This window comes from Daldinia decipiens (assembly GCF_022478715.1).
Source record: "Daldinia decipiens strain CBS 113046 unplaced genomic scaffold F4813scaffold_7, whole genome shotgun sequence".
NCBI lineage: Eukaryota > Fungi > Ascomycota > Sordariomycetes > Xylariales > Hypoxylaceae > Daldinia > Daldinia decipiens.
In genome coordinates this window covers 105,297-130,368 of record NW_026054550.1, presented here as the reverse complement: position 1 = coordinate 130,368, position 25,072 = coordinate 105,297, and the positions used below count along the sequence as shown (strand labels likewise).

General features: G+C 47.3%; 6 protein-coding genes across 6 annotated transcripts; 3 read left to right on the top strand and 3 right to left on the bottom strand.

Annotated features, from left to right (window-relative positions):
• Positions 1-34: 34 nt before the first annotated feature.
• On the bottom strand, positions 35-2,200 carry F4813DRAFT_350690 (uncharacterized protein). Its single transcript, XM_049242323.1, has one exon. The coding sequence runs from the start codon at positions 1,452-1,454 to the stop codon at positions 318-320; it is 1,137 nt and encodes a 378-aa protein (XP_049101978.1). The 5' UTR covers positions 1,455-2,200; the 3' UTR covers positions 35-317.
• A 367-nt stretch (positions 2,201-2,567) lies between these two features.
• On the top strand, positions 2,568-4,360 carry F4813DRAFT_310452 (uncharacterized protein). The gene is made up of 2 exons (XM_049240872.1): positions 2,568-2,823; positions 2,874-4,360. Exon 2 carries the CDS (start codon positions 2,954-2,956, stop codon positions 4,229-4,231), a length of 1,278 nt encoding a protein of 425 aa, XP_049101977.1. The 5' UTR covers positions 2,568-2,823; positions 2,874-2,953; the 3' UTR covers positions 4,232-4,360.
• A 129-nt stretch (positions 4,361-4,489) lies between these two features.
• F4813DRAFT_379415 (glycerol-3-phosphate dehydrogenase [NAD+]) lies at positions 4,490-5,820 on the bottom strand (the record flags this gene model as incomplete). The annotated part of the gene is made up of 2 exons (XM_049245454.1): positions 4,490-5,690; positions 5,750-5,820. 2 exons carry the CDS (start codon positions 5,818-5,820, stop codon positions 4,490-4,492), a joined length of 1,272 nt encoding a protein of 423 aa, XP_049101976.1.
• Positions 5,821-7,547: 1,727 nt separating this feature from the next.
• Positions 7,548-8,396, bottom strand: F4813DRAFT_386882 (uncharacterized protein; the record flags this gene model as incomplete). The annotated part of the gene is made up of 1 exon (XM_049246479.1): positions 7,548-8,396. The coding sequence occupies one exon, from the start codon at positions 8,394-8,396 to the stop codon at positions 7,548-7,550; it is 849 nt and encodes a 282-aa protein (XP_049101975.1).
• A 2,079-nt stretch (positions 8,397-10,475) lies between these two features.
• F4813DRAFT_310372 (fungal-specific transcription factor domain-containing protein) lies at positions 10,476-14,093 on the top strand. Its single transcript, XM_049240871.1, has 3 exons — positions 10,476-10,911; positions 10,991-12,430; positions 12,480-14,093. The coding sequence occupies exons 1-3, from the start codon at positions 10,766-10,768 to the stop codon at positions 13,567-13,569; spliced, it is 2,676 nt and encodes an 891-aa protein (XP_049101974.1). The 5' UTR covers positions 10,476-10,765; the 3' UTR covers positions 13,570-14,093.
• Positions 14,094-21,774: 7,681 nt separating this feature from the next.
• On the top strand, positions 21,775-25,041 carry F4813DRAFT_310263 (transcriptional activator xlnR). The gene is made up of 3 exons (XM_049240870.1): positions 21,775-22,301; positions 22,358-24,693; positions 24,748-25,041. The coding sequence occupies exons 1-3, from the start codon at positions 21,953-21,955 to the stop codon at positions 24,889-24,891; spliced, it is 2,829 nt and encodes a 942-aa protein (XP_049101973.1). The 5' UTR covers positions 21,775-21,952; the 3' UTR covers positions 24,892-25,041.
• Positions 25,042-25,072: the final 31 nt, after the last annotated feature.

Sequence of the window (25,072 nt, the reverse complement as noted above, 5' to 3'; positions counted from 1 at the left end):
AACTTCAATTTTATGGAATATCTAAAATAATGTGCAAGAAATATCAACCGCGTCTCTACGAAATCCATCTACTTGTTTATAGTATTGGCCTTGGCGCTATTCAGTATTTACTTTTCCAGTTGGGTCGATATATGGGGGTGTGGAGGGCATCATGTAGATACCTACCTACCTGGTACCTAATTATCATCTGTGAGAACTGTATTGTGCAACAATACAATATTATGCAGAGTTATTTCGATAATATGTACAATCTAAAGTACGGGATATCCCAGAGCATTAAAATATTTTAGCTACCTATTCATTTGCCTCGACCCGCATCACTTCTCATCTTCTTCGTGCCTTGGCTCATGATGGTGGCCTATTTTGTCGGCAACTCTCTGCATCTGAGCAGATGCCGCTGCTCTCATTTCCCCTGCCACTGTCCTCTGCGTATCGTTCAAGTCCCTCACGATTTGTGCTCCAGCCTGTTCTATCCGATCCCTCTGATTCGATATCTCACGCTGGCTTTCATCGACTGCTCGAACTGCCTGTGCGCGCCGCTCCTCGACCTCGCGATCTAGATACGCCGCGTGGCTCTCGACTTCCCTAGCAGCAGCCTCTTGCATTTGCCTTCCCTGATCGCGAACGTGATTCGTAACATTCTTCGCCTTGCTCTCCATATTCGCTGCCAGTTTGTGCGCCAAACCGTCCACCTTCGAGATATCCACGATATTATCGCTACTGTCTCTGAAATTTCGCACATTTCTCGTTACCGACGTGTAACTATCCGGTGTGTTCATCTCGATTTCTTGCTTGGTGTTATTATACATTCGGTCTATGGCTGCGACAACTTCGTAAACGTCAAGTGTACAGCCCGTACGGGAGAAGTCACGCTCGCGCTGTTCGATAAATTCACGTATTTTCTTCCATTCGTTCCCATAGTACTTGAGGCGTGCCGGCAGGCCGCTGCCCTTCAAGAACGTCAAGAGTCCAGCGATGATGGTGTTGATGGCGCCGAAGGCCGTAACCGCCCCGTGGCTAACTCCTGCTGCGCCCATAGCCGTGATCGATGCTGCTACCACGATCTGAAAGAAGTAGCACGCGTTTATAAGGATTGAAAATACTTTGTAACGGTCTTTAGACTTCTGTTCTGAGTGTACGACCCGCGCGTATATGCCGATATTAGCGGCCGGGCGGGTTCCCACGGGGCTCGATTCGCTGTAGCCGAGATACGGCGAAGTACTAATACCCACCATAAGACGGAAGAGGGTAAGGCGGTTGCCCTCAGGTACGAGGTAGCTTTGATGGGTGTGGGGGAGAATATTTGTGCTGGTCCCCAACGTCGAGCCCATAGGAGTTGAGCCGACACCTGCCGCGGAGGCGGCATTCTGTGCTCCCTGTTCCTCATCTATATGACCTTCTTGCTGCCTCTTCTTAAAGAGTAGTCGCAGTAGTGCGCTGAAGAATGATGCCATATCGTGAACTGCTCCGTTTTTCCCGGCCCAACTAAGCGCAGACGGTCATACGATATCAAAACATAAAACCACAACGCAAAAGAAAATCCAAAGCCGCTAACCCACAAGACCCCTTAAGCCATGATACTGAAACAGTTTCTATATATTTTATAAGTAATGCGGCTCATTCAGCTCGTCACTAGAAGCATGAGTGCCCAAAACGTATAAAAGTTCCTAAAACAGCATCGATCTACGCTGTGCTACAGCCAAGTATTACGGAGTTGACCAATGATTGTCCTGGCGGAGACTTAAACGGGCCTCTGCGCCGTTATGTGCCAAGTAATGAGGGTTGATAGGCGGGCAAATGCCGTTGGACGGGACGGCCCTCCGTCGCTGACCACTTACATGATCGTGATGCATTGATTTGACGCCTCGTTGATCGTGTCGTAGTCGGGAATCATGAGCGCAGCAAAAATACGATGGAGTCGCCGAGCTGATGTGTAATTTCCGCCGGCTCGCTCGGTAACGTCTCAGGGAAAGGAAAAAATAAGCAAGACGAAGTTCAAAGATGGGGGGGAAAAGAAATATGATGTCTAGAGTTGCATTGGATTGTTAAGCTATCGAAATCACCCCTGAGACCTACATAGGGTCATTGAAATTGCCATTCCCAATGTTGTTGCGATTCCTACGTGGGGTAAGAGGCAGCTGGAGCTGATCTTATTATGTAAATGTATAATGAATCGCAATTATAGGACGGCGAATTCAGCCGCATATATTTTTGCTATGATTCAAGAAGTAAGCGAACCTACGCAAGCCGACTTGTGTAAGCGGCTCAGCCTCTAGGTATATCGCCGGCTCATAGTCAAATTCTTTATCTTCGTATGATGAGCGAATCATAAGCGTAGAATGGTAGGTCCACATTCCATTCTTGGAATATAATTCATACATTAGGTACCTAGATAGGTAACCTAGTGATCAACGACGGACCGACCTGTCGGGACAAGCTTCGGGATTAATCGATCTTGTATGCGTACCTGACAAGTTATGCGGTTTTGATAGACCACATTTATCTATAAGTATGATCATATAGACGACGTTATACTGTTAAGTGAAGCCTATAGTTAACAGGTACCTATATTACTTGACTTATTATTAAGAGTAAATAATTGTAGCTCAATACCTACTACAAGTACCTTAATTGCCTAATCAGGTAATCATTTATCGGGATTCGTAGAGCTTACAGGCCGAGTACATACTGCATACCTGTATGTACATATGTACAAGGTATCTCAATCCCTGTCATTTCTGCTGTCCCTATCACGACTAGGTTAGGTACCTACTATCTTGATAATCTTCTCCAACGATTACTCTCAAGATCATACATACATAGGTACCTACCTACATATATCTCACACTTTAGATTTCCCTAACGATAGGTAGTTACGTATTCTTAAACTACCTACCTAGGATCTTAGTTCCAATACATTGCATTTCTCTATTTTGCTTCGTTACACCCAGCTATGGCCATACGCTCGGATACTATCGAGGATGACCTCTTAAACTCTAGCTACCGGCTTGACCCGTCCCAACAAGCGCATACTCTAATCCACCGCATCTACAACTCTATCAAGCCTCGCCGTGCGCCTCAGCCCAGATCCTACCCTCCCCTCTCAAGCATCCCACGAACATCTCCCGAACGTCTTGCCCTTGCCTCTCCCGACTCTCCCGACTCTCCCGACGATGCCTCATCCGCGCCGACCGTCCTATACCTCGCCTACGGCTCCAATCTCTCCGCCGAGACTTTCCTCGGCAAGCGCCACATCAAACCGCTAAGCATGATCAACGTATCTGTGCCGACTTTCGACCTGGCTTTCGACCTGCCGGGGCTAGCCTACTGGGAGCCATGCTTTGCGAACGTGTCGCCGCGCAAGATCCCCATGCCGCCTATCCCGGGCGATCCGCCGAGACCCCCATTCCCTCCCCCATCCAGCGCAAGATCAATATCCGACCGACAAGACGAGATAGTCCAAGAAGAGAAATGGCTTCCGGGAACACTGCTCCCCTCGCTCCCTCCGGACCACAGCCCGTCCTGGTCTAAAGGGCTCTACGGCGTGGTCTACGAGGTCACGCGCGAGGACTACACCCGGATCATACATACCGAAGGCACTGCCTACGAAGAAATCCTAACGCCGTGTCTAGCGCTGCCGCCGCCCTTCCACGTCCCCGAAAAGCCCCCTATTCCCGAGCTGCCGAGACCGTTCTTCGCGCGTACCCTATATGCCCCACAACTGCCCTCCTTCGAGCCCCCCGACGGCGGCGACGACAGCGGCGACGATAAGAAGCGCTGGTGGCAGAAATTGCTATTGCCCGTTCGACGAACCCCGGGCTATGCGCAGCCGAGCCCGCGGTATCTGCGTCTGATCCGCGACGGCGCCCGCGAGCATTATCTACCGGAGGACTATCAGACGTACCTCGCACGTCTGGAGGCGTATACCATCACGACGTGGATGCAATATATTGGAAGTTGGCTATTCGTACTCACAGTGGTGCCGCCATTCGCGCTGTTGACGCTGCTTGGTTACCTGCTAGCTGGTAAAGGCAGCGGTATACCAAAGTGGTTGGAGGCAGCAATAACGATCCAGCGGAATCTAATGTGGAAAGTCTACGATTATGTATTTAAGCCCCTGTTTGGGGACGGGGAGCGGACGGTACAAGAGGAAGATGACTCGGGTAGGACGAGCAGAATACGTACACGAGCGTGGGGGGGCGAGAAGAATGCTCTGCTGGCGGATTGGTAGCATAAGCGGTGTTGCACTACGAGCATGGCAATCAATTTATGTGACGAATCTAATAATGTCATGGGATATCATACCATGCTGAAATGTCCTTATAGCCTATTTCTACCGCACCCCCTTGTGAATAATGCAGCCTGACCAATTGACCATTGCCCTGTCCAAACGTTTCCCGTTACGCTTTTCCCATCAGTTCATCGTATTATTCTATTAGCAACTACCTAGATTGCTTACAATCTTACTTGAACCATGCCGTGATGATATCTAAGTCCTCGCAACAAGGTCGGGAATGTCGTCGACAGTATGTCGCCCCTCGAGGATATTGTGGACAGCCGTGAATAACGGGTAGTCCTGCTCGAGACCCCGCTGCTTCAGGAATGAGTTTACCTCGGCGGCCGTACTAGTACCTTGCAACTTCTGGCCGTTGAGCTCCGTCTGCTCGACTTCCTGGACAGAGATGCCCTTTTCGACAGCCTTCTTGGCACATCGGAAGTTTCGGCCACCGCTGCAACTCGTGATCAAGTCCGCTACGCCGGCACTCTCTTCGGTGAATGTGCCGGTTGAGATGGTTTCGCCGAAGAACTCGTGGCCGAATTTAACCATCTCGAGTAGTCCCACGCGCATGATGGCCGCCTTCGCGTTGTCACCCCAGCCCCTGCCGTCAACGAACCCTGCGGCTAAAGCGACAATATTCTTCAAAGCACCGCCGAGAGAAACACCTGCAACATCCGAAACCATGCGTACGTGGAAATAGGGGCGGTGGAAAAGCGTCTTGAAAGTGTCGTGGTCCAGAGGGTGGTACTCGGGCGGGACTGGAGTCAGCTTAGTTTTGCTGATCCTACCCCTGACATCCCGGTGCTGCGTATCGGCCAAGGGGGTGATGCTTAGCTCGTCGGCAGACGCTAGTGGTGAGTTGCGGTTTGGAGTCGCGGAGCGAGGCGTTGCATTTCGAGACGGGTTGCGCGAGTTGTCTATGGGTGGCGGATCATACGCAATCGTAGTCTCGGACCATTTCTCAGCTGCGATTTCAGATGCGATGTTCGCGCCTGACAGGGCGCCGCAGTAAATACCAAGACCCTCGCCAATCCATTCCGAGAACAGCGATATACCCTCATCCGTAACATTAACACCCTTAATGCAGGATATTCCTCGAGCGAACGGTAAGATTTTCCCCTTGAGCTGTCCACAGATTCTGTGGATGAACTGGTGAGGCAGATTAAAAATTAGAATAGACGAATTGCTGACGGCATCCTCGAGGGAGGGGTTCGCAACGAGGTTCGTGGGGAGCTTGATGTTTGGGAGATATTTGATGTTCTCGTGGTGCGTGTTGATAACGGATGTAAGCTTTTGGGTCTTGCCCTCGTATTCTACGTCCTCTTCATACACCCACATCTGAACCTCCTCCTCGAACAAATCAGGGTGTTCTTTCGTGTTCTCAGAAACGATCTTGGAAATTGTCGAACCCCTTTCCACGTCGCAATTAGTATCCTCGGGTACGAGAGAACAGACTACAGATAGACTCACCAGTTTCCAGAGCCAATCACGGTCACCTTGTGCTTTCTGGTGCCGTGGGCGCTTAAGAATCCCGGTGTCATGGTGGAGAAATGTGAGAAGCGTCTAGTATAATTATACGATAGGAAGGATTTCCGTGAGACTCGAGCGCAGGTAGGGAATCCGAAGGAAGAGGCAAACGGATATCTTAATAGATGGAGTATTTTCATACAGACGAGAATCGAAAACTTTGTAAGTTCAGAGGCGCATCCGAACCTTTAAATGTCAGCTCGGTAGCGTCGTAACGGGCATATGATGTCTTACAGACTCATGTGACAACGAAGACTCGAAAATATTATCTGGTATCAAAACCGGGCAGACCGGACAGACCGAGGTGCTTGGGAAGAGCAAAAACCTGTGGCACCTGCCAGTAAATAGTGAGTGACGCACGAGACTGGCAGAATACTAAAAGTTATGTATCCCTGCTACTCGGTATACTATATCAAATAAAAGGGGGACTAAGTACCCTAATAGATACTCTTACTGGTGTCTGATTGGTCCAAACCCCTAAAACTGCTCGGTATATGGCATATACAACCCCCACAATGCGGGATCTTGCATGGATATTTGGCTTTGGGATTATATCCATCTATTGGGGAGCTAATGCATAATTCACCGCCTGCCTCAGTTAGCTAACCTAGATCTCTCCAGCAAACCGGTTCAAGGATTTAGGTCGGAGCTAAACCAAGTAAGACCCTGTGAGGGGCAACCTCGAGAAACTGGATGAAGTACATGTACCTAATGCTATTTGTACGTAGGTACATCAGGAAGGGCCTATCCTAAATATAAGTCCCCCATGACGTACTTGCGGCAACCAACGATAATATGTTGAAGGATACTGATATTCAAACCTCGAATTAGGTAGACTTAGTGAAGCATAAGATGGGTAGCACTCCGAGCTGAAAACAAGCCGAGGTAGGACCACCGAAACAAGCCGAGGCGCTTCATCATGATAATTAAATCAGACTGGATGCCCCATTTTAGCTATGGTTATTATATGAGATCGTGCACATGCACGGCTGTATGAGAAATTTACTTGACTCTAATACCTATCTTACTCTTATATTATAAGTTTCATCGGTCATTTGCGCGCAATCCCTGCATGTCTCAAGAAGAGAGGACGGAAGGTCAGCAGAAGCACTATGACACGATAACATAACAAAAGGTCCAGTGTAAGTTAATGTATATACCCATCACCATGACCCTCGTTCTTTTACATCTGTTCATTAAAGGCTCGTAATGCTTTATATCCGAGTAGGCCTATAGTATGATAACGATACAGCCCGGAGATCAAACAAGCAGGTTCCTAAATAAATGACTTAGTTATCCGTAACGTACAGTAGACTAACGAAATCTACAGTATATAGCCCCTATTTCTTTTTCCCAAGTCCCCATGGATTATCTTGACGGGAACTAAATACGTAAAATATAAATGGTTCTGGGCTTCGATCATTATTAATTTACGTTTAACAATGGGAGACAGTTGAAGTAGGAAGTGGTAAGCACGAGCATTGAGAGCGTTCGAAAGTCGCCTGATTCTTTGAACTCATCCGTTACGAATAAGACACGACGCATTAGCTTGGATAGTCATTTCGGGGTTTCTTCATATTAATGCTAAGTTGAACCCATCTTTTCCGGCCCTTGCCTTAGACCTGCCCTTTAATTCTCGATCTGGGGACATCCCATCTTAATATATACTTTTCTTTCTTTGAACAGGTAGTTAACTAACAGATATATATTAGGTACATGATTCAAAATCTTGTCACTTCATTTAAGCAGCGAACATGCCGCTCTCAATATCTTTCTGGGCCTGGAGGGTTAAGTTGACAATCTCAATGACCATGTGGCGGCGCTCCTGCTCCAAATGGTCATCCTCAGCACCATCCTGGTACCACACAGTCGAGTACACCTCGAATCCATCAATCGGCTGGCCGTAGTCTGCACCCTTCACGGGGCGGAGGGAGATGTGCAGAGCACCGAACCTGGTTCCGTCGCGCAGGACCTTGTCGCCGGCTTGCTGGACGGGGAAGTCAGGCAATTCCCGTAAGAATGGGTCTTTAGCTCTGTCTGGCGCGTTGAAGTTGGGAATGGTGAAGTTGGTGGTCACGCCTCCCCAGCCCTCTAGAATCTCGGATGCAAGACCGGTGGGAGTGGTCACGGTTTCCTTTGCGTAGTGCTCAGGGTTGGCGGCCAAGTTGGCAGCATCTGCGTTCGGCGACGCGTACCAAGCCGCGAACTGCGCAAACGAAACGTTAGGTAGGAAAACGACGCCCCGCGCGTCGGCAGGTACCCATCCGTCGCCCGACCTGCTGATCACGTCATGCCAGAACTTGTCGGCGTCGTCTTGATCAGGCGCTAGGAGCACCTTAAGTTCATCGGTACCGATATCTTGTTTGAGCTTCAGAATGGCGGCAACACTGTCCTCGGGGAGAACAGGGAGAGGCCCATCTAGACGCGCCTCAACTAAAGATAGGGCCTTTTCTGCTGCGGCATGCTCGTACTCGGTCTTCGTCTGGGCCAATTTGGGGCCGGATAGGAAGTATTTGTAGCCTGAGATAGTCTCATTCAAGGCCGACGCCTGGAGGGCGAAGGCAGAGAAAAGAAGGATATTATTGCGCATAGTGCCTTGAATGATTTGATACGACTTTTGCTTTTTGGACTTGAAGAGACGAGCTGTAGGATATATTAGGAGAGTGAAGTCGTAGCTGCTTAGGTTGATCGTAGCTAGGTACTTCAAGATTATTGCTTCCCTCTCCCGTATTTATATTTCAGCTGGACATCGGTCATTGCGGTTCCCATTGCGACAGCTTTCCAGAACCTCATATTGTAACATCGCACCTCCTTGCACTTACCTAACCACGTGTAGTAGGAAAGGAGCATAATCCACGAGGGCCTCTGAATTACGGCGCAGTAATTGTTGTTAGAACTCTCCACCAAAGCAAACAAATCGTACATTGACGAATCCCCAGCCACTGCTTCGGATCCCGTGGGATTTTCTAATAACCGAATCCGGCCCGGCCGCTGACCGATGCGGAAGTCTTTTTAATAGGTTGGTTTACAGACTTCATTTCTATCTGAACTGACGTAGCCAACGCCTCAGCCAAGCCTTTCTTTGTTCATTCTACATGGACTGACCATGTCAATAATAACACAATTTAATCCCGAATAACTCATCGGTAAGTCCCGGTACCACGATGACTTTAGGTAGGTAATGAAGAGTGAACAGTGATGAGCTTGATTGGCCAAGGTACTCTTAAGGGAGTGAGTGTTGGGTCCGATTATGCCCCGCACTTTGCACCTATGAGAATAGCATGTTATTAGATTGTTTGTGTCAACCTTCACATCAACGTTGGACAGTCTCCTCGCAAATAGTTTTCTATTTCGAGTATTTGATTTTGTATCACTAGTATAAGGAACACAACACTCAAGTTCGAATCAGTCCTAGTTGCAATGTAAGGTCTTTTAGGTTAGAGCCAACAGCTCTAAAGTTTCGCCTTAGAATTGGAATGCTCATCCGTATATTCTATCGTCTATCAAGAACAAAGGTTCAGATTCATCGGAACTTTCAGTATTAGACGTCCTTGCGCCATCTCCGACATCGTCGATGAACAGGTGTTAATGAGATGATAGTTCAGGCTAGTATACGAACCTCTAAGTTGATTGTTTTGGATGGGGTAGACTAAATAGGATATATGTAACCGTCGCACCAGGTTCGTTTATATCCTAGTTGCAGGGGAAAATTCACATGGATCTGGCTCTTGACCATAACATTGTAAAAACGTAGGATTGAATAGAACTGGCGTAACACCTTGGCATCAAGCATGCTATAACTCTTTGGGAAGGCAGAGAAGGCTGTTTGCATATAGTTTTTATAGAAGGCAACGTTATTGATAATAGCGACAATACATATAATAACAAGTATTTAAGAAATGTAACTAAATTCTTTAAAGTTAGGTACCTAGGTTAGGACCTAACTAGTTACTTCTTAATATACCTCTTATCGTTTATTGGCTTTTTACATTCAAATTACATTCCTCTTTATCAATAGGTAGGTACCTAGGTAGTTTAAGAAATCATCAAAACCAAATGAATTATTTTACTTTTTGGTATAAGATGTATTCAAAGATACTGTACATTTTATGCACCTATTCCCGATTCAGGTAAGCAGGCGGCTCAACGCATGTAAGAGTGGAAGCACTAGCGGATTAGTGGGCTAGCGGGATGTCTCCTTATTCGTTAATTGGCAGATTATATAATACATACGAGATGCGCGACTTATCTTTCATATTCTTATCTGCGACTGACTTCCGCTGATGAAATCTATTCGTTCTAAGTTGCTGATCTTTTGCGTCGTGCACCGTCGTGTAATTGCTTTTTTGGGCGACGAGCGTACGCCATCGACAAAGTAATCTTATAATCTCACTCTGTTTCAAGATCTCATCTATGAATCCGAAAACCTCTTGATCAAGTGTGTTATCTTGTAACCGAATTGCCGTAAGGGTTCGCCCCCGCCGAGCCCTCCATGGGCCAATGGTCGCGACGCCATTATCGTCTCTTACTATTACCACTTGGAAATTACCGCCAAAGAATAAGAGAGGAATTCCTCTCCTCGTATACTTATTTTATTTGCAAAATAAAACCCTAAAGAAGTGATTGGCATCAACATCGGCATCGGCATCAACATCAGCATCAGCGTCGAGATCCGTCGAGATCCGTCAACACTTATTGGCTACCTCTATTGGCCGCTTTCTCAATCGACCCAAACTGCCGGATAGGACGTCGCCATTTTAGCACTCCCCCGGAAATATTATCGTTGTCACATCCATGTCTATCAAGTTTTAGCTTGCATGTGTCCCAAAAACTGCGCACTTTCCATTACGTTTCTCTTTTACCGCCAACTTCGCTCTGATACCCCGATACACTGATACACCGATACAATTGCTAAGCTAACTTGGTCCGCTGCTGTATCCGCTGCTGTAAGACTTTATTATGGAAGGGCCCAACCTGTCGGGTTTACGACCAAAGGCCGCCTTGACTTCTGGCCATTCTCTTACTGACTCCTCTCATCCCCCAACCAAGAAGAAGTCAAGGAGGGGCGGGGATCCGTCCAGTCAAAAGCGACGATGCGTCAGCACGTACGTGATACCCCAAATATCCCAAATATCTTCTCAGCTGCTCTTTCATTATGATACAAATTGACCTTGATATATATAGCGCATGCATAGCCTGTCGTCGTCGGAAGTCGAAATGCGATGGCGCACTCCCGAGTTGCGCCGCGTGCGCAAGCGTGTATGGTACTGAGTGTGTCTATGATCCCAACTCGGATCATCGCCGAAAAGGAGTTTATAGAGAAAAAATCGACAGTATGAAGGCGCGGAACTCTACTCTCCAAATCCTAATCGAAGCTATCCTTAATGCAGACGAAGAAGAAGTCCCTGAAATAGTCAAGAGAATACGAACCTGCGATAGCTTGGATACCGTGGCCGAGTCAATCCTCAAGCAAGAAGAGTTCGGCAGTGTGACAATAGAAGATGAAGATCAGATAGAGAATGACTATACTACCGATATGCCTGTTGAGGGTGAGAGAGACCTTGCCAGGAAGATGGGTGAGTTACGGCTAGAGAACGGCTCGACGCGCTTCATCGGTGGTACGTCTCACCTGATACACTGGGATATACATGGAGCGCCGAATCCTGAATACGAGTCCCGGAATACTACCGGCGCAGCCGATATAGATCCTATCACGAGTTGGTCTGATGTAACAAAGGATCGAGAGGTTGTCAAACATCTTCTCGATATGTACTTCAACTGGCATTATCCGTACTTCACCACGTTGTCACGGGCTCTGTTCTATCGCGACTTTCTAAAGGGGAGATCAAATATTTCACCGAATAAGGTTGCATATTGTTCGCCTTTATTGGTCAATGCGATGCTCGCGCTAGGGTGCCACTTTACTGATGCTGCTTGCGCCTTCGGTACGAATGGAGATAGCTGGACCAAAGGAGATCACTTCTTCGCCGAGGCTAAGAGACTGATTGTTGATAACGACGAGTATGAAAAGCCCCGGTTAACGACAGTTCAGGCTTTGGCTCTAATGTCTGTTCGAGAAGCGGGTTGTGGTCGAGAGGCTAAAGGTTGGGTATATAGCGGTATGAGTTTTAGGATGGCACAAGATTTAGGGCTCAACCTAGATATCGGTGGCATCAAGGGCGATAACGAGAATTTGGACGACCACGAGATAGATGCGCGGAGAGTCACTTTCTGGGGCTGCTTCGTGTTCGATAAATGCTGGTCAAATTACTTGGGTCGACTTCCTCAACTACCAAAGAATTCCTACAGCGTTCCCAAATATGACGTTTTCCCGGACGAAGATGCCGAACCCTGGTGTCCATATACTGACTCTGGTTTTGAAGAATCAGCGAGGCAGCCGTCGCGAACCCGTACGGTCGGTCTACAATTATCCAAATTGTGTGAAATTAGTGGCGACCTTCTCTTATTCTTCTATCATCCAAATCACATAGGGCGATCGAGCGGCAAGTCAGTCGAGCTCAAAAAGTTGAGTGAACTACATCGGCGCCTTGAGGATTGGCGAAAGGAGTTGCCCAAGGAACTTGAACCTAAGGAGGGCCAATTACCCAACGTCATTTTAATGCAGTAAGTTCTCTATCATCAGAGTCGAGATAGCGTGGTTGATCAAATTTAGCATGTTCTTCCACCTTCAATATATCCACCTCTTCCGCCCTTTTCTCAAATACTGTCCAGCTACGTCCCCCTTACCACCTCATGTATCTCCCCGGAGAATATGTACCGCAAATGCAGGTGCTATCTCCAAATTGATGAGATTGTATAAAAAGCTCTACAACTTGCGCCAAATCTGTAATATCGCAGTGTATATGCTACATTCTGCTTGTACTATTCATATACTCAACCTCCCTGAGAAGACTGCAAGGAGGGATATCATTCACGGTGTAAAGCATCTCGAGGAGATTGCAGAAGATTGGCTCTGTGGGCGACGAACTCTTAGCATAATTAGCGTTCTCGCTCGTAAGTGGAATATTGAGCTTCCTGAAGAGGCTTCTCATGTTTTACAGCGTACGGATGAAAGATGGGGTACTTTCAAGACATCCGATGTACCTTCACCCCGTTCGCACATGGCTATATCTCCATCGCCTCCAGCTATTGCGATGTCATCGCCAGGGAAAGTTGAACACAGTCCCACGAGTCACAATACTCCCCCGACTTCAGTCCCATCACCAACAGGCGGCCCAGGATCAACCGTCCCACCCGAGAGAATGCAGAATTTAACCTTATCACCACCCAGCTTCCCACCTGACGCACAAATCCTGCAACCAGTGTTGGATAGTGTGGTTATTATGGGCAACTCTGTGCCCTTAGATACAAACGAATTAGCTAGTCCAGATTGGCGCCAGCCTCCGACTACACAGAACGTTCTCAATTATCCGCAGGCTTTCTCTCGAATTCCAGACAATGCTGGCTCTAACCAAGCATCCCAAAATGCGAGACGAAACCAGGTTTCGAATTCCATTTACGCCGTTGATGGACAAGACTGGTATCTTAAGGATGGTGTAAACTGGCAGTCTGGCTTCGATACCTGGAATATGGGGAACGGGCCATCCGGCTCGAATATATCGGATCCATCCATGTTCATATTCACTTCAAATCCGCCCGGCAATAATTCTGGGCGTTCTCTTGCTTCCATGGATTTCAACTTCGAGGGCCTCAATAACTTATCTTCTTCCATGGACGGATGGGATCTTCCCAATTTGGAGTAAAAAGATGGCTAACACTCAAGTGTGTATTTCTAGTACCGTGCGTTTGCTAGAGCCAGCGTGCTAGGTTATGTGAAATCTTGAAATTATATAAGGACCTTGGGCAAGCGAGGGGCATGATTTAAGAAAATTACGACAGTATGCTTTGTATAATGATATTACGTCTGTTCCTAGCCTTGCTGTCGTTCAATGATGACGAGAATTATATAAAATGCAAAATGAGTTCACACCTTGGAACCAGCTAGGTTAGACATATTAATGTGGTTGTTTTAGTTATAGGAATACTGGGTAAGTACCTACCTATCTACCTATGCTTAAAGACAACATAATTTTTCAAGATACTAACAGTTTTTACTTACACGTCTCCTCCTTTGTCAGATCCTATTAATCGACACTATAGTTATTCCAATTTCGTCCATTTTTCTCTGTATCTCTTTTAATATCGGCATGGTCACGACCTGAATGAACTTTCATATTGAACGTTGACTGTACAAATCATAATATATGGTTGAGAAATAGAAAGCTCTACGATTCAGTTGGTACTAACAACTACTTTCTACAGCGGGTTCCTAAGTTTTCTTGCATAATAAATTCCAAAGCGACGCTTCAGGGCTATCAACTGAACAAGACAGACTACTACCTCGAATGCATTATGGAATATACGTCTATTCGAGTTTTGAGGTAACAATTATTATATTTCTTCAAGTTAAATGGCTTTACTACTACTAACGGCGTCAGAACTAGCAAACAGTGAATAATTGAAGTTGCAAATCGAAGGGGTTCGTGATGTCTATAATGCCAAGATACATATGAGGACCGTTCGGGAACGCTAAAACTAGAGGCGAAACCCAAGAGATGTCCAAGAGGCCCCAAGAGCGACAGGTCGAGATCCACCCCCGGACTCTCCACCGACGATCAGAAAATGGAACATAGTGGGCTTCAACGTGCGGATGAGCAAAGCTTCTTTGGACGTGGCCCAACAAGTAAACTCTGCACTAGTCCTTAACAGTGGAACTGCATATCGCCATGGCCTTCGTTGCTTATATGTTTCTTAAGCATCTAGATTGGGAGATCTGCTAGATTTTCTGCTCTTACCTAGAAGATGCTAGTATTAAGACAATATCGACAATGCAGGGAGCCGAATGGAAGAAAGATCGACCGTTCATATGTTACTGCGACCTGGTATATGTGCATATTTTGAGTGGCAGTGGCAAAATATTTGATTGCTGTCATCGGTCTGGAACCGCGTTTCATCTATTTTACGAACCCCTTTAAGCAATCTCGACTCGTTTGAGAAGTTACGACTAGGTAAAGGGGCAAATTGTAGAAGAGAGTATGTAGATCGTGGCATGTTTATCATCCGAGAGATAGTAGCACTAATGACTTAGCTACTTAGGGGAAGCTCTTGTGGTAAAGCAGTTGAGTTTAATATAGGATAGTGAAGTATTGTGATGCCCCAATCGCTAGGACTTAACGGACAGTCTCCGTCAACTTGATACATAGGATATGGACATGTGATCACTTGTAGCCCATATCTAGTAATGAGTATGATGACAACGAACTACGTGAAGCTTGATCCAAGGCGTCATGTTAGATGTGATCAAGGAGGCCCTAGGTAATTCTCGCATGATCTCTAACGCCAGACTTCTGGGACGGGAAGAAAGGTTACTCCATGAACCGCTGTCCGTTTTTACCTGCGATTTCGGCTGTGCCATATTCGTCAGTATATCTTGAGATTCGAGTCATCATAACGTGCATCGATGCTAGCAAGTTGGAATAGCATAGCTGATTCTTTGTTTGGTTCAGAATCTGGGGTGGCTCCGTGATCTCCAAATAAGGGCGGCCAAGACTCTTTCTCATGCCGGGGTACGACAACGAAGCGCAAATCTTTGCTAGAAAGGGCATGACTTCGGGACGTCTAGCGAGATGTCCGTAGCTATCTCGTCAGCCGGGGTGAGGGCGAGTCCGGGAGAGAAGAGAAGGGTCTCTCCGGATCAGCGACGACGGATCTCTGGATGCTGATGCTTCGATCTGCAAGGCACGCGGATGTCTGGATCTAGCGCGTACGGCTTATGGTATATTGGACCGCAAATATCTGTACTTGCATGTCCTACCCCAGATCGCAGTTTGCCGAATGGTAACCCAATGGACCCTCGGAGGGACAGTCTGAATTGGGAGCAGACCCGCCATCTCTGGGGTAACATTCCGTCTTAAGATCGACCACTGAGAGAGGCTGGCATAACTCTCAAAAATTCCCGTCGCCCCCAATACCGAACGGAACATCGGGAGCCTTAAGCCTTGTGGGCGTCTGCAAGCATGCCATGTCTTACCTGCACGATCTGGGGACCTGGGCATGACATGTCGGCCAGCTCCCACTGATGCAGGCACCAATGCCGACTGGTACGTATAGTAGGGTTTGGTAGCGTGTATTATGACGGCTTCTCGAGCTTCGAGTGGTTTAAAAAGGCCCATCTGTACGAGCCTTGCCGTTTCATTGCATCTACGAGATGCGGTAGTACCGGATTGGCGATACATGTGGCATCGAGACGTATAAGATGTTTATCTTTAATCTAGACCACCAAAAAAGGTCGCCAATCACTTCCTGAAGTAGATTTTGGATGGCGTAGTTCCGTTATTGTAGATCTTGAGTTTTAGTTTTCCGGTCCTTTGGAGAAAGTTAAGTGCATAGAGCAAAGCATGATGCTGCGAGTCTACCACTTCTCCCCCAGACATCCCTCTGATAGGGCCCATTCTTGCTGAGGTGCAGCTGCCATTCAGAGGTAATGCATGTATGCTCACTGTAACCCAACTCTGTAGCAGGGGAGATATGGTATACCCTAACCAAAAAGAATACCACCACGTGGTAACAATTTACTTTCCTCCTTTCTTCCGACCTTGTCGCCACGGGAAAGAAGCCGCAATGACCATAAGAAAGGCAATATCACGTGAACCTAGAGCAGCGGTCTCGTTACACGATACCCTTGGGGATATCGATGTTATTCGCTCTTACTATGCATCGTTAGCAGTGTGTCAGCTAGCTTGCAAACCTGGTTTTCCTCCTGCGGTAGAAACATAGGGAGCTCAAGACCAATATATGTTACGTATAAACCTAACCTAGTATTCTTCATATGGGTATTGTTACTTCTCCGGTATCCCGCAGCTGATATAGTCCTAGATCAACGGGCTATTCAGAAGCCATCGTATACCTAACGTAAAGCTCATGGTAGAATAGCCTAGATCGCGAACCTGCAGACGCGGCGCTTGTCAAGCGCGTTGGGCTAAATAGCCGTACGTTACGCCTCATATGTAGCGTCAAGTACCCAGTTCCAGAGTAAAATAGGCGCCGAGACGTATTGATAAATGGCTGCCAAAGTGACGCATTGGAAATTAGTACCATAATGTTGCGAGACAATACCATCTCTCCTCAATAAAGAAGAGAAATGCTCATTTGGTTTCTGAGCAACTTTTCTGTACGAGAGTGGTCCCTGTTCGATCGTGGTGGAAAGTCGGACCTTGTTCCGCTTTGACTTCCAACATCTCAAATTGCAGTGTCCGTTGGATCGCACCCTGGGCATCTTGGCACGGGAATACCTACACGCATTTCCAAGCTGGGGAGGTAAGGTGGCCGAGTTTTCAACTACCGATCAGTGGAGTCTGCCTAACATTTTAAACTTCCGAAAACTTCATCATCTTAATAAGTTAATTCCATGTCGGGTTATGTAGTGAGAAGAGTCCTTCCTAGTTTGAACCGCGTGCTGTTTCACAGCCGTGGGTTAGTCGTAGTGGTGACCGCAAGTGGACTTCCTACATAGTATTGTATAGTAGCGTATCGCTCCCCGGACAATATATCTAAAGGAGCCAGTCGCGCAATTTCTCCAAGCTCCGAGCTTCGACGCTACTTACGCATTCCTTCGATCTTAGAGAGACTAGTGCAGCCATAGATCGCGAGATTTATGAAATCGTAAATTCGCTTGTCGTCATGTATGCTGTATAATCGAGCTAGCTATGCCCGAGTCCAGTTTCGATTTATATGGTTAGAGGTGAAGCATGATGTCGAACTGTAGAACTAGAGACGTGGGCTGAAGTCATACGCTGCTTTAGGCACCCGAATATGCATAGCATATTTCTCCAGGTCTCTCCAGATACCATATCAAGGTAAGCATGACGCCTTCTGCAGCAATGAGATGTAAGTTTCTCTCCAGAATAACTTCCCCAGACTTTCGGCGTCAATGGCGACCGTGCAAGTCGGACATACCGTGCGTCGTATTCCGTGTCTTAATAGCATTCCCTTATTGAGTACATGTAGCTTTCTGGGGAAGTCATGTTAGCGCTTAGCCCTACCATAAAGTGTCTTGTCAGCTGTATAAACATTAGAATTTCTTAGAAGTATTCGGATGGTTCGTGGAATTAAAGTGACAAAAAATCTACTGGGACTTGGTGAAAATCCACCAACAGGGGTCTTTTGCGATAATTTGGTGCAGTTCCATTGTGCTAATGGGAAGTTCGGTCCGGTTACCCTTGGTAACTAGGGGGCCCGAGTTCCGGCTCGACTATCCAGCTTACAACCCAGTAGACATCCGGTATGGTGGGTTCCCGCGATGCAACTTAGGACACATGAGGATCGAAGATTGCGGCTATTAAAAGTTGGAATGGATCCTTCTTAAGCCGCCGCTAGCATAGATATGTAGTTCCAAGTTGAGGCTTCATCCCAACCTCTGGTAGTAGAAGCGGAGTACTATAGCAACATATACTAGAGATGTCTGTTGTATCTCTTACTATGTCACATTGTGAGCCATTGTGTAAGCTGCGACTGCACGGGTAGCCGAAGCTAGGAGTTATGACGTGCCAAGCACAACCACCACTCAGAAAAGAATGGTAGGGCAATTAAATAAGCTTAGGTGTGATACTTGTTTACCCAGCTAACTTTGGATGGCTTGCAGTATGAAATCAAGTATGAATATCGCCATCAAACAGATTGAAGTGCCGTGTTGACTAAAGTTCCTTGTAATATAGAGTAAATATCCAATCGTGAGATCCCCGGGGATCTCTGTGCCGATAAGCGTACTCGATAAGACTTTCCTTTTGCTTTTACTCTTGATAACCCTACTAATATAAGAAAGAGTTTCTTTGATAGAGATCGCTATTACTGGATCCTAGAAAGATATAGGTTTCCATTTGATGCTTATCAGAGCGACATGGCGACTGGTTTAAATATAAGAGTCGCTTCTGTAGCTATAAACCAAGGCAGCCTTAAGATATTAAAGTAGTCATCATTTAGGTTAACACATTAGGAAAAAGGACGATGATACGAAACTAACTTAGCTAATATTGAAAATCCGAAGGGGTGTTTCATCGTTACCCAAACATACGGAGAGATATAAGGCCCCGTATTCGTAACGGTTCGTCCCTATTTCGGCCATTAACGAACATGTTAAGAGTAGCACATGGGATAGGGCCGCATTACCTGGGGGTTAGCACGCCTGTCAATACAAGTGCTCAGTAATAAATATGCAGTCTATATCGCAGGAAGCATGGTTCGTATAGTACCTATGTCCGGGGATGCGTCAAGATATGGGGCGCCCTGCAGTCTGTCATAGATGCAGCAGGACCAGAATAAGCATTTTGAATATTAGGATTGGGTTGCGGGAGGCCCCTAGCTCCGGGGTATCACTTATAACCCTGATTTGACATGATCGTCGATCCGTAACACATACCAGACCTACCTGTAGATGATCATCCGCATCATGAGCTTTTGAATGTGAAAGCCTGTAGTATTTGCAAGTGTGCCTGTTTTCGTAACTTCGAATAGAAAGCTGGTAGTAAGCAACGTGTTGAGAAAGACAAGCTTCGAAAATACAGTGTGAGGAAGTTGAATTCAAGCAATTAACTAGAAGTAGAAGTAAATTACATAATACGGGGTTATTAGGCGATGCGCTTAGCTACATCTAGCTCATTTACTAGAGGTACATATGTAACCTAGTACATATGTAGTCATCCCCCATCCCCGCCAGAGTGGCAGTCACAGGGCACTCAGATGCTGTATTAGGCACACGCTATTCGGTCATCCAAAATTCACTTGCCCTTTTCAACCTTTTTCAAGTTACGATTACGATCTCAACTTAAGCTTATAACATTTTCACCAACTTCCCTCATCGAAGGGCCGTATCCAGACAAGATCAGCATAAAGCAATATGTCCTGTTGCAACCCTACATCTTCCTGACAACGACATTAAAAGAAGTCCTAAGCTGTCAACCCTCCAGCATTACCCCTATGGACCCTGATTACTATTACTACCCTTTACATCTACGGTGGGCCAATCTACGAGCTATCGGCTCACCGAGACGACCATCCATCTAATCAGAGAGATCGTGGGGAAGGAATGTCCAGAACAACTGGTCTGTCTATTGATCTCATCTAACCTACAACTTTAGATATTTAGCAGCATGAGACCAAATCACTGGGTAAAACTTGTGCACAGACTAATGTCTGTTTCCGAGACTACCAAGATCTCGGGTACATAGTATGACTACAGATTAAGGGCACATCTGAGTACGGTACCTGAATCGAAGGTACCGTTGAAATAGTCACGGCCACGGGCGTATACGAAATACTAGACGCCGTCCCCGAAGAAAAGAGAAAAAAATATCAAGCTCAAGCATTAAGATGCGTCTCCGTTTAATTACTAACAGAACTGCCTATGCTAAAAACTGATAAGAGCTTTTCGGCGACACCTGGCCGAATATGAAGCTGTCCAAGAAAGCTCGTGGGTCTCTATGCTTGCCAAGACTGGTAATAACTGGGCAACTGGGCAACTGGGGTACGGGGTATCAGGGATGGTACATACATAGGTAATATCCTTGACAGTCACTCGCGCTTCATCCCCTCCACCATCATCTAGTACTCCAGTACAGAACGGCCCTAATAGACTATGAGTAAAACTACTCTTCGCGCTTGTTTCTCACAAGCGTGCCGCCCCTCTGCAAGCACAACAGCTGTATGGAGACGAGGCTGCAACACAGCATTATGTTGCTACCTATCTCGCCACTTACAATAATGCTTTTTATCCAATCATATCTACTATGAACTGACCGTTATACCCTACTACATCGTATACTCACCCTCTAAGTCCGTTTAGAGAGGCGCGGAATCTCTTCACATATTCCAAAGATTCACACCGGTCGTTGTGGGCCTCGCTGAGCTAGTGTGCCCTCTTCTGGGGTCGTCATTCCTAACCCGAATTCTCTCCCATCCACTATCTCATAGCCTAGTCGGTCCTGGTGACTAGTCGCCCGAATCTATGTAGTCCTCTAATATGCGAAGTACTGTCGTCTGTATGTCAATACGAACCCCTGTACCCTCGTTGCAACCTAACCAACCATGTCGTAAACTCAAGTGAGAAAGCGGGTCATATAATAGAAATGCCCGAGGCAAGGACTCCTAGGAAGAGTTGCTACTAGAATGACCAACAAGTCACCCCTCATATCCCCGTCTTGTCACTCCATCTCCTTGGACCTATTCCGCCGTTGTATATTGCATCGTCAATCTACCTGCGCTTGTCTATATTGCTCCGACAAGAAGGGGTAACCATTCTCCAATCGAATCCACAGAGGCAAGCAGGAACCTCTCCTTGTATGCATGCCAAGGACGCAGAATTTATTTGCCCTCTTCTAGGAGAGTACTCCAGACCTAGATAGAAATTGCCTTGGTTAGACCAGGCCTTTTCTATACTTCCTTTGGTCCACCGTCCTTCCGAAATCTCTACCTAGTAGTAGTCCCTCCCTTAAAGCAACCGCTATTGCTAAGGACCGGGACAGAGTAGCAGATAGTCCAACTCACTACAATGCTATGGAATACTTCCATATCCTACCTTGCCCTGTATGTATCTTCACCTTCAGTCTTCCTAGACCCTTGTACAACATCCCGTCTTCGATTCGCTGCTTTCTTGGCTCTCCAACCCCGCCACATGCTTTGACATCCGTGCTTGACATACCAGTGCCGTTCATATACTACCGTGGCGATCCCTCCTGACTATTTTGGGGTCCCTTATGCTGTTGAACGTAGTGTCATGCTCATGTCTCTAGATCTCCACAGTGAAAAGGTCTTCGGTCCGTCCAAGTACCGCTGTCTAGAAAGGCTACACTTTGCCAAGAGCTGCAGGACACAACCACTCCTTGACAAACATATAGCTTAAGCTATCTCGCACCTCTCCGACACAAATCGGACACTGCTACAGTTTGGACGCATTCATGTTTCGCCCTAACTGCTTGCATTCGTTCGAAGTCGCCTATCGTTCATGATATTACCGAGTTAGACCAGATCGTCGACAGACCACTGCTTTCACTTAAAACGTATCGCGTAAAATTCGCAACCACGGATTACTCGAATATGTTGTCTAACCCACTCCAGCGGTTTTCACCGTACCACGCCTTACCTTCTAATACATTACTTTCAAACGGCCATGTGCCTGGGAGTCACCTCCACGCGGCTGGCCTCGACACTTTTGGTCATGGCTCTCAATACACTATCCAGCACCTTCAACAACATGTAGGAGTTCATGCCCCCCATCTAGCCCGAGCACCACAACCAAAACATCGACAACATCCCTACGGGGGGCCTAGTACGAGGGCTACAGGAGCAGCCGGCCCCATCAGAAGGAGGATAAGCAGAGCTTGCGACCAGTGCAACCAGCTGAGGACCAAGTGTGATGGACAGCACCCTTGTGCCCATTGCATAGGTTGGTAACCATATCGAGGCATCCTAGGACTAAGTTAAGGTTACTAATAGAATCAGAATTTGGACTGGGCTGTGAGTATATCCGAGAACGAAAAAAGCGAGGGAAAGCGTCCCGCAAGGATCTTGCCCAGCAAGCAGCTGCTCAGGCTGCCGCCGCCGCCGCTCAAAATGGCCAGAAATCGCCAAACCTAACCGACGACAACGAAGCCTCCGGCGAGCAACAAATGGACAGTGCGTCTTCCGCGAAGCCGGAACAACAGACAGCCTCTAGTGATAAGGCATTGAACGATATCAACGAAGATGCCATACAGCGCAGTCAAAGGACAGGGAGTCTCGATAGCTTAGCGGAGTTGAGCTCTCACCAGGCTCATTTAGCAGGTCATCCTAGTGGTATGGAGCGGGACCAGCTTGATAGCCCTACTTCGTTAGATCTTAATGGATATGGGAATGTTCAGAACCCGTACGACAGGCAAGGAATGGGTCATTTGATGGGCGGGACTACGCACAATACATACAACTCAAACCAAGGCAGTCTCTCGAATTACCCTGAGATTCCTTACACGTTGCAGACACAAAGTCCTACTAACTACTCAACTAACGCCCAGCCGACATTTCGTATAGGGACCAGCCCCCTCAGCGCATACCCTATAGGCGGAGAGCCTGCGTCGCCTGGGTGGATGTCAATATCTTCACCTCCACCGCAGTTCCAATCTCACATCCCCCAAAATAACTACCACCAGCAGCTAAGATACCCAGTTCTTAACCCTCTAATACCCCACCTTGGAAATATCATTCCTGTCTCTCTCGCTTGCGACTTGATCGATTTGTATTTCGCCAGTTCGTCATCTGCTCACGCTCACCCAATGTCACCCTATGTTCTCGGCTTTGTCTTTCGGAAACGATCATTCTTGCATCCTAGCAAGCCTCGCCAATGCCAGCCAGCACTATTAGCAAGCATTCTTTGGGTGGCAGCACAGACGAGCGATGCCCCATTTTTAACCAGCGTTCCGTCTGCGAGAGGCAAGATCTGCCAGAAGTTGCTTGAACTCACTGTTAGCTTGCTTAAGCCATTAATACACACTCCATCTGGTGAGGCTTCGCCAGTCTCCAGTCCAGTAATAGATGGTGTAGCCCTAGGAGGATTAGGTGTAGCCCTTCCTGGCTCTATGAGTATGGAAAATCTCACGGGGGAATCTGGGGCTTTTGGCGCCGCTGGGACGCTTGACGACGTTATCACTTATATCCACCTAGCCACGGTGGTTTCCGCTAGTGAATACAAAGGTGCTAGCCTTCGATGGTGGAATGCTGCGTGGTCTCTCGCGAGAGAGTTAAAACTTGGCCGAGAGCTCCCGGCGAGCGTACCTTCAATGGTCCAAGGTAATAATGGCAACGATGTCGATGCAGATGGCGAAACCGAGGATGGTCTTGGTAACAACGTCGCCCCCGGAACTGTTAGCGAAGAGGAACGAGAAGAGCGAAGGCGGATATGGTGGCTTACCTATATTGTAGACCGTCACCTAGCACTGTGCTACAACAGGCCACTATTCTTATTGGATATCGAGTGCGAGGGTCTTCTCCAGCCCATGGATGACACCGAATGGCAGAACGGAAACTTTAATGCCAATACCACGGATCCTGCCTTATCGGAACAGTCAGGATCTGAAGGAGTTCGGGTGCGTGGGCCACACTTTGAGTGTACTGGTCATAGTATCTTTGGTTACTTCCTGCCCCTGATGACTATACTAGGCGAGATCGTTGATCTTCACCATGCTCGTAATCACCCCCGCTTTGGTATTGGTTTCCGTTCGGCCAGGGAATGGGATGACCAGCAGGCTGAGATTGTGCGACATCTCGAGGCGTACGAGCAAAGCCTAAAGATATTTGAGCAAAAACACTTTAACGCCAGTTCTGAGGATAAGAACGAACAGTCTGCTACGTTGGAGATGCCGTCTGAACTAGACCAGATCGGCTCGCCATCAGGGCGGTCTGTACATACCAGCTCTTCACGCATGACCGAATCCGATATTCAAACCCGTATCGTCATGTCTTACGGAACACATGTCATGCACGTACTGCATATTCTGCTCACCGGAAAGTGGGACCCCATAAATCTCATTGATGATAATGACCTGTGGATCTCGTCACAAGGCTTCATCACAGCTACCGGACACGCCGTATCTGCCGCAGAAGCTATTAGCAACATACTCGAATACGACCCAGGCTTAGAATTCATGCCTTTCTTCTTCGGGATATATCTACTACAAGGCTCATTCCTATTACTACTAATTGCCGACAAGCTACAGCTCGAGGCTTCGGCTAGTGTAGTCCGTGCCTGCGAAACTATCATCCGCGCCCACGAAGCGTGCGTTGTTACGCTAAACACCGAATATCAGGTGAGTAATTAAGTCCACAGTATCTTCTTCTTAATTAAGCTAACATCTTTCTAGCGCAACTTCAGCAAGGTGATGCGTAGCGCTCTCGCCCAAGTTCGCGGTCGCGTGCCCGAAGACCTTGGCGAGCAGCATCAGCGTCGCCGGGAACTTCTAGCTTTGTACCGTTGGACCGGCGACGGTACAGGTTTGGCCTTGTGAGATATATACTCGCGATATACATATTTTGTTCTACTGTAAATACCAGATAGGTGGCGGGTGTTGTGGATTTTGTTTAATGGCGTTATAAAACGGACGAAGTGGAGTGGCTGGCGTCTCGATTTACGGATGGCCAAAAGTATTCCCTTGGTGGTAATGAAGGAATTAGGTTCGGACAAAAGGC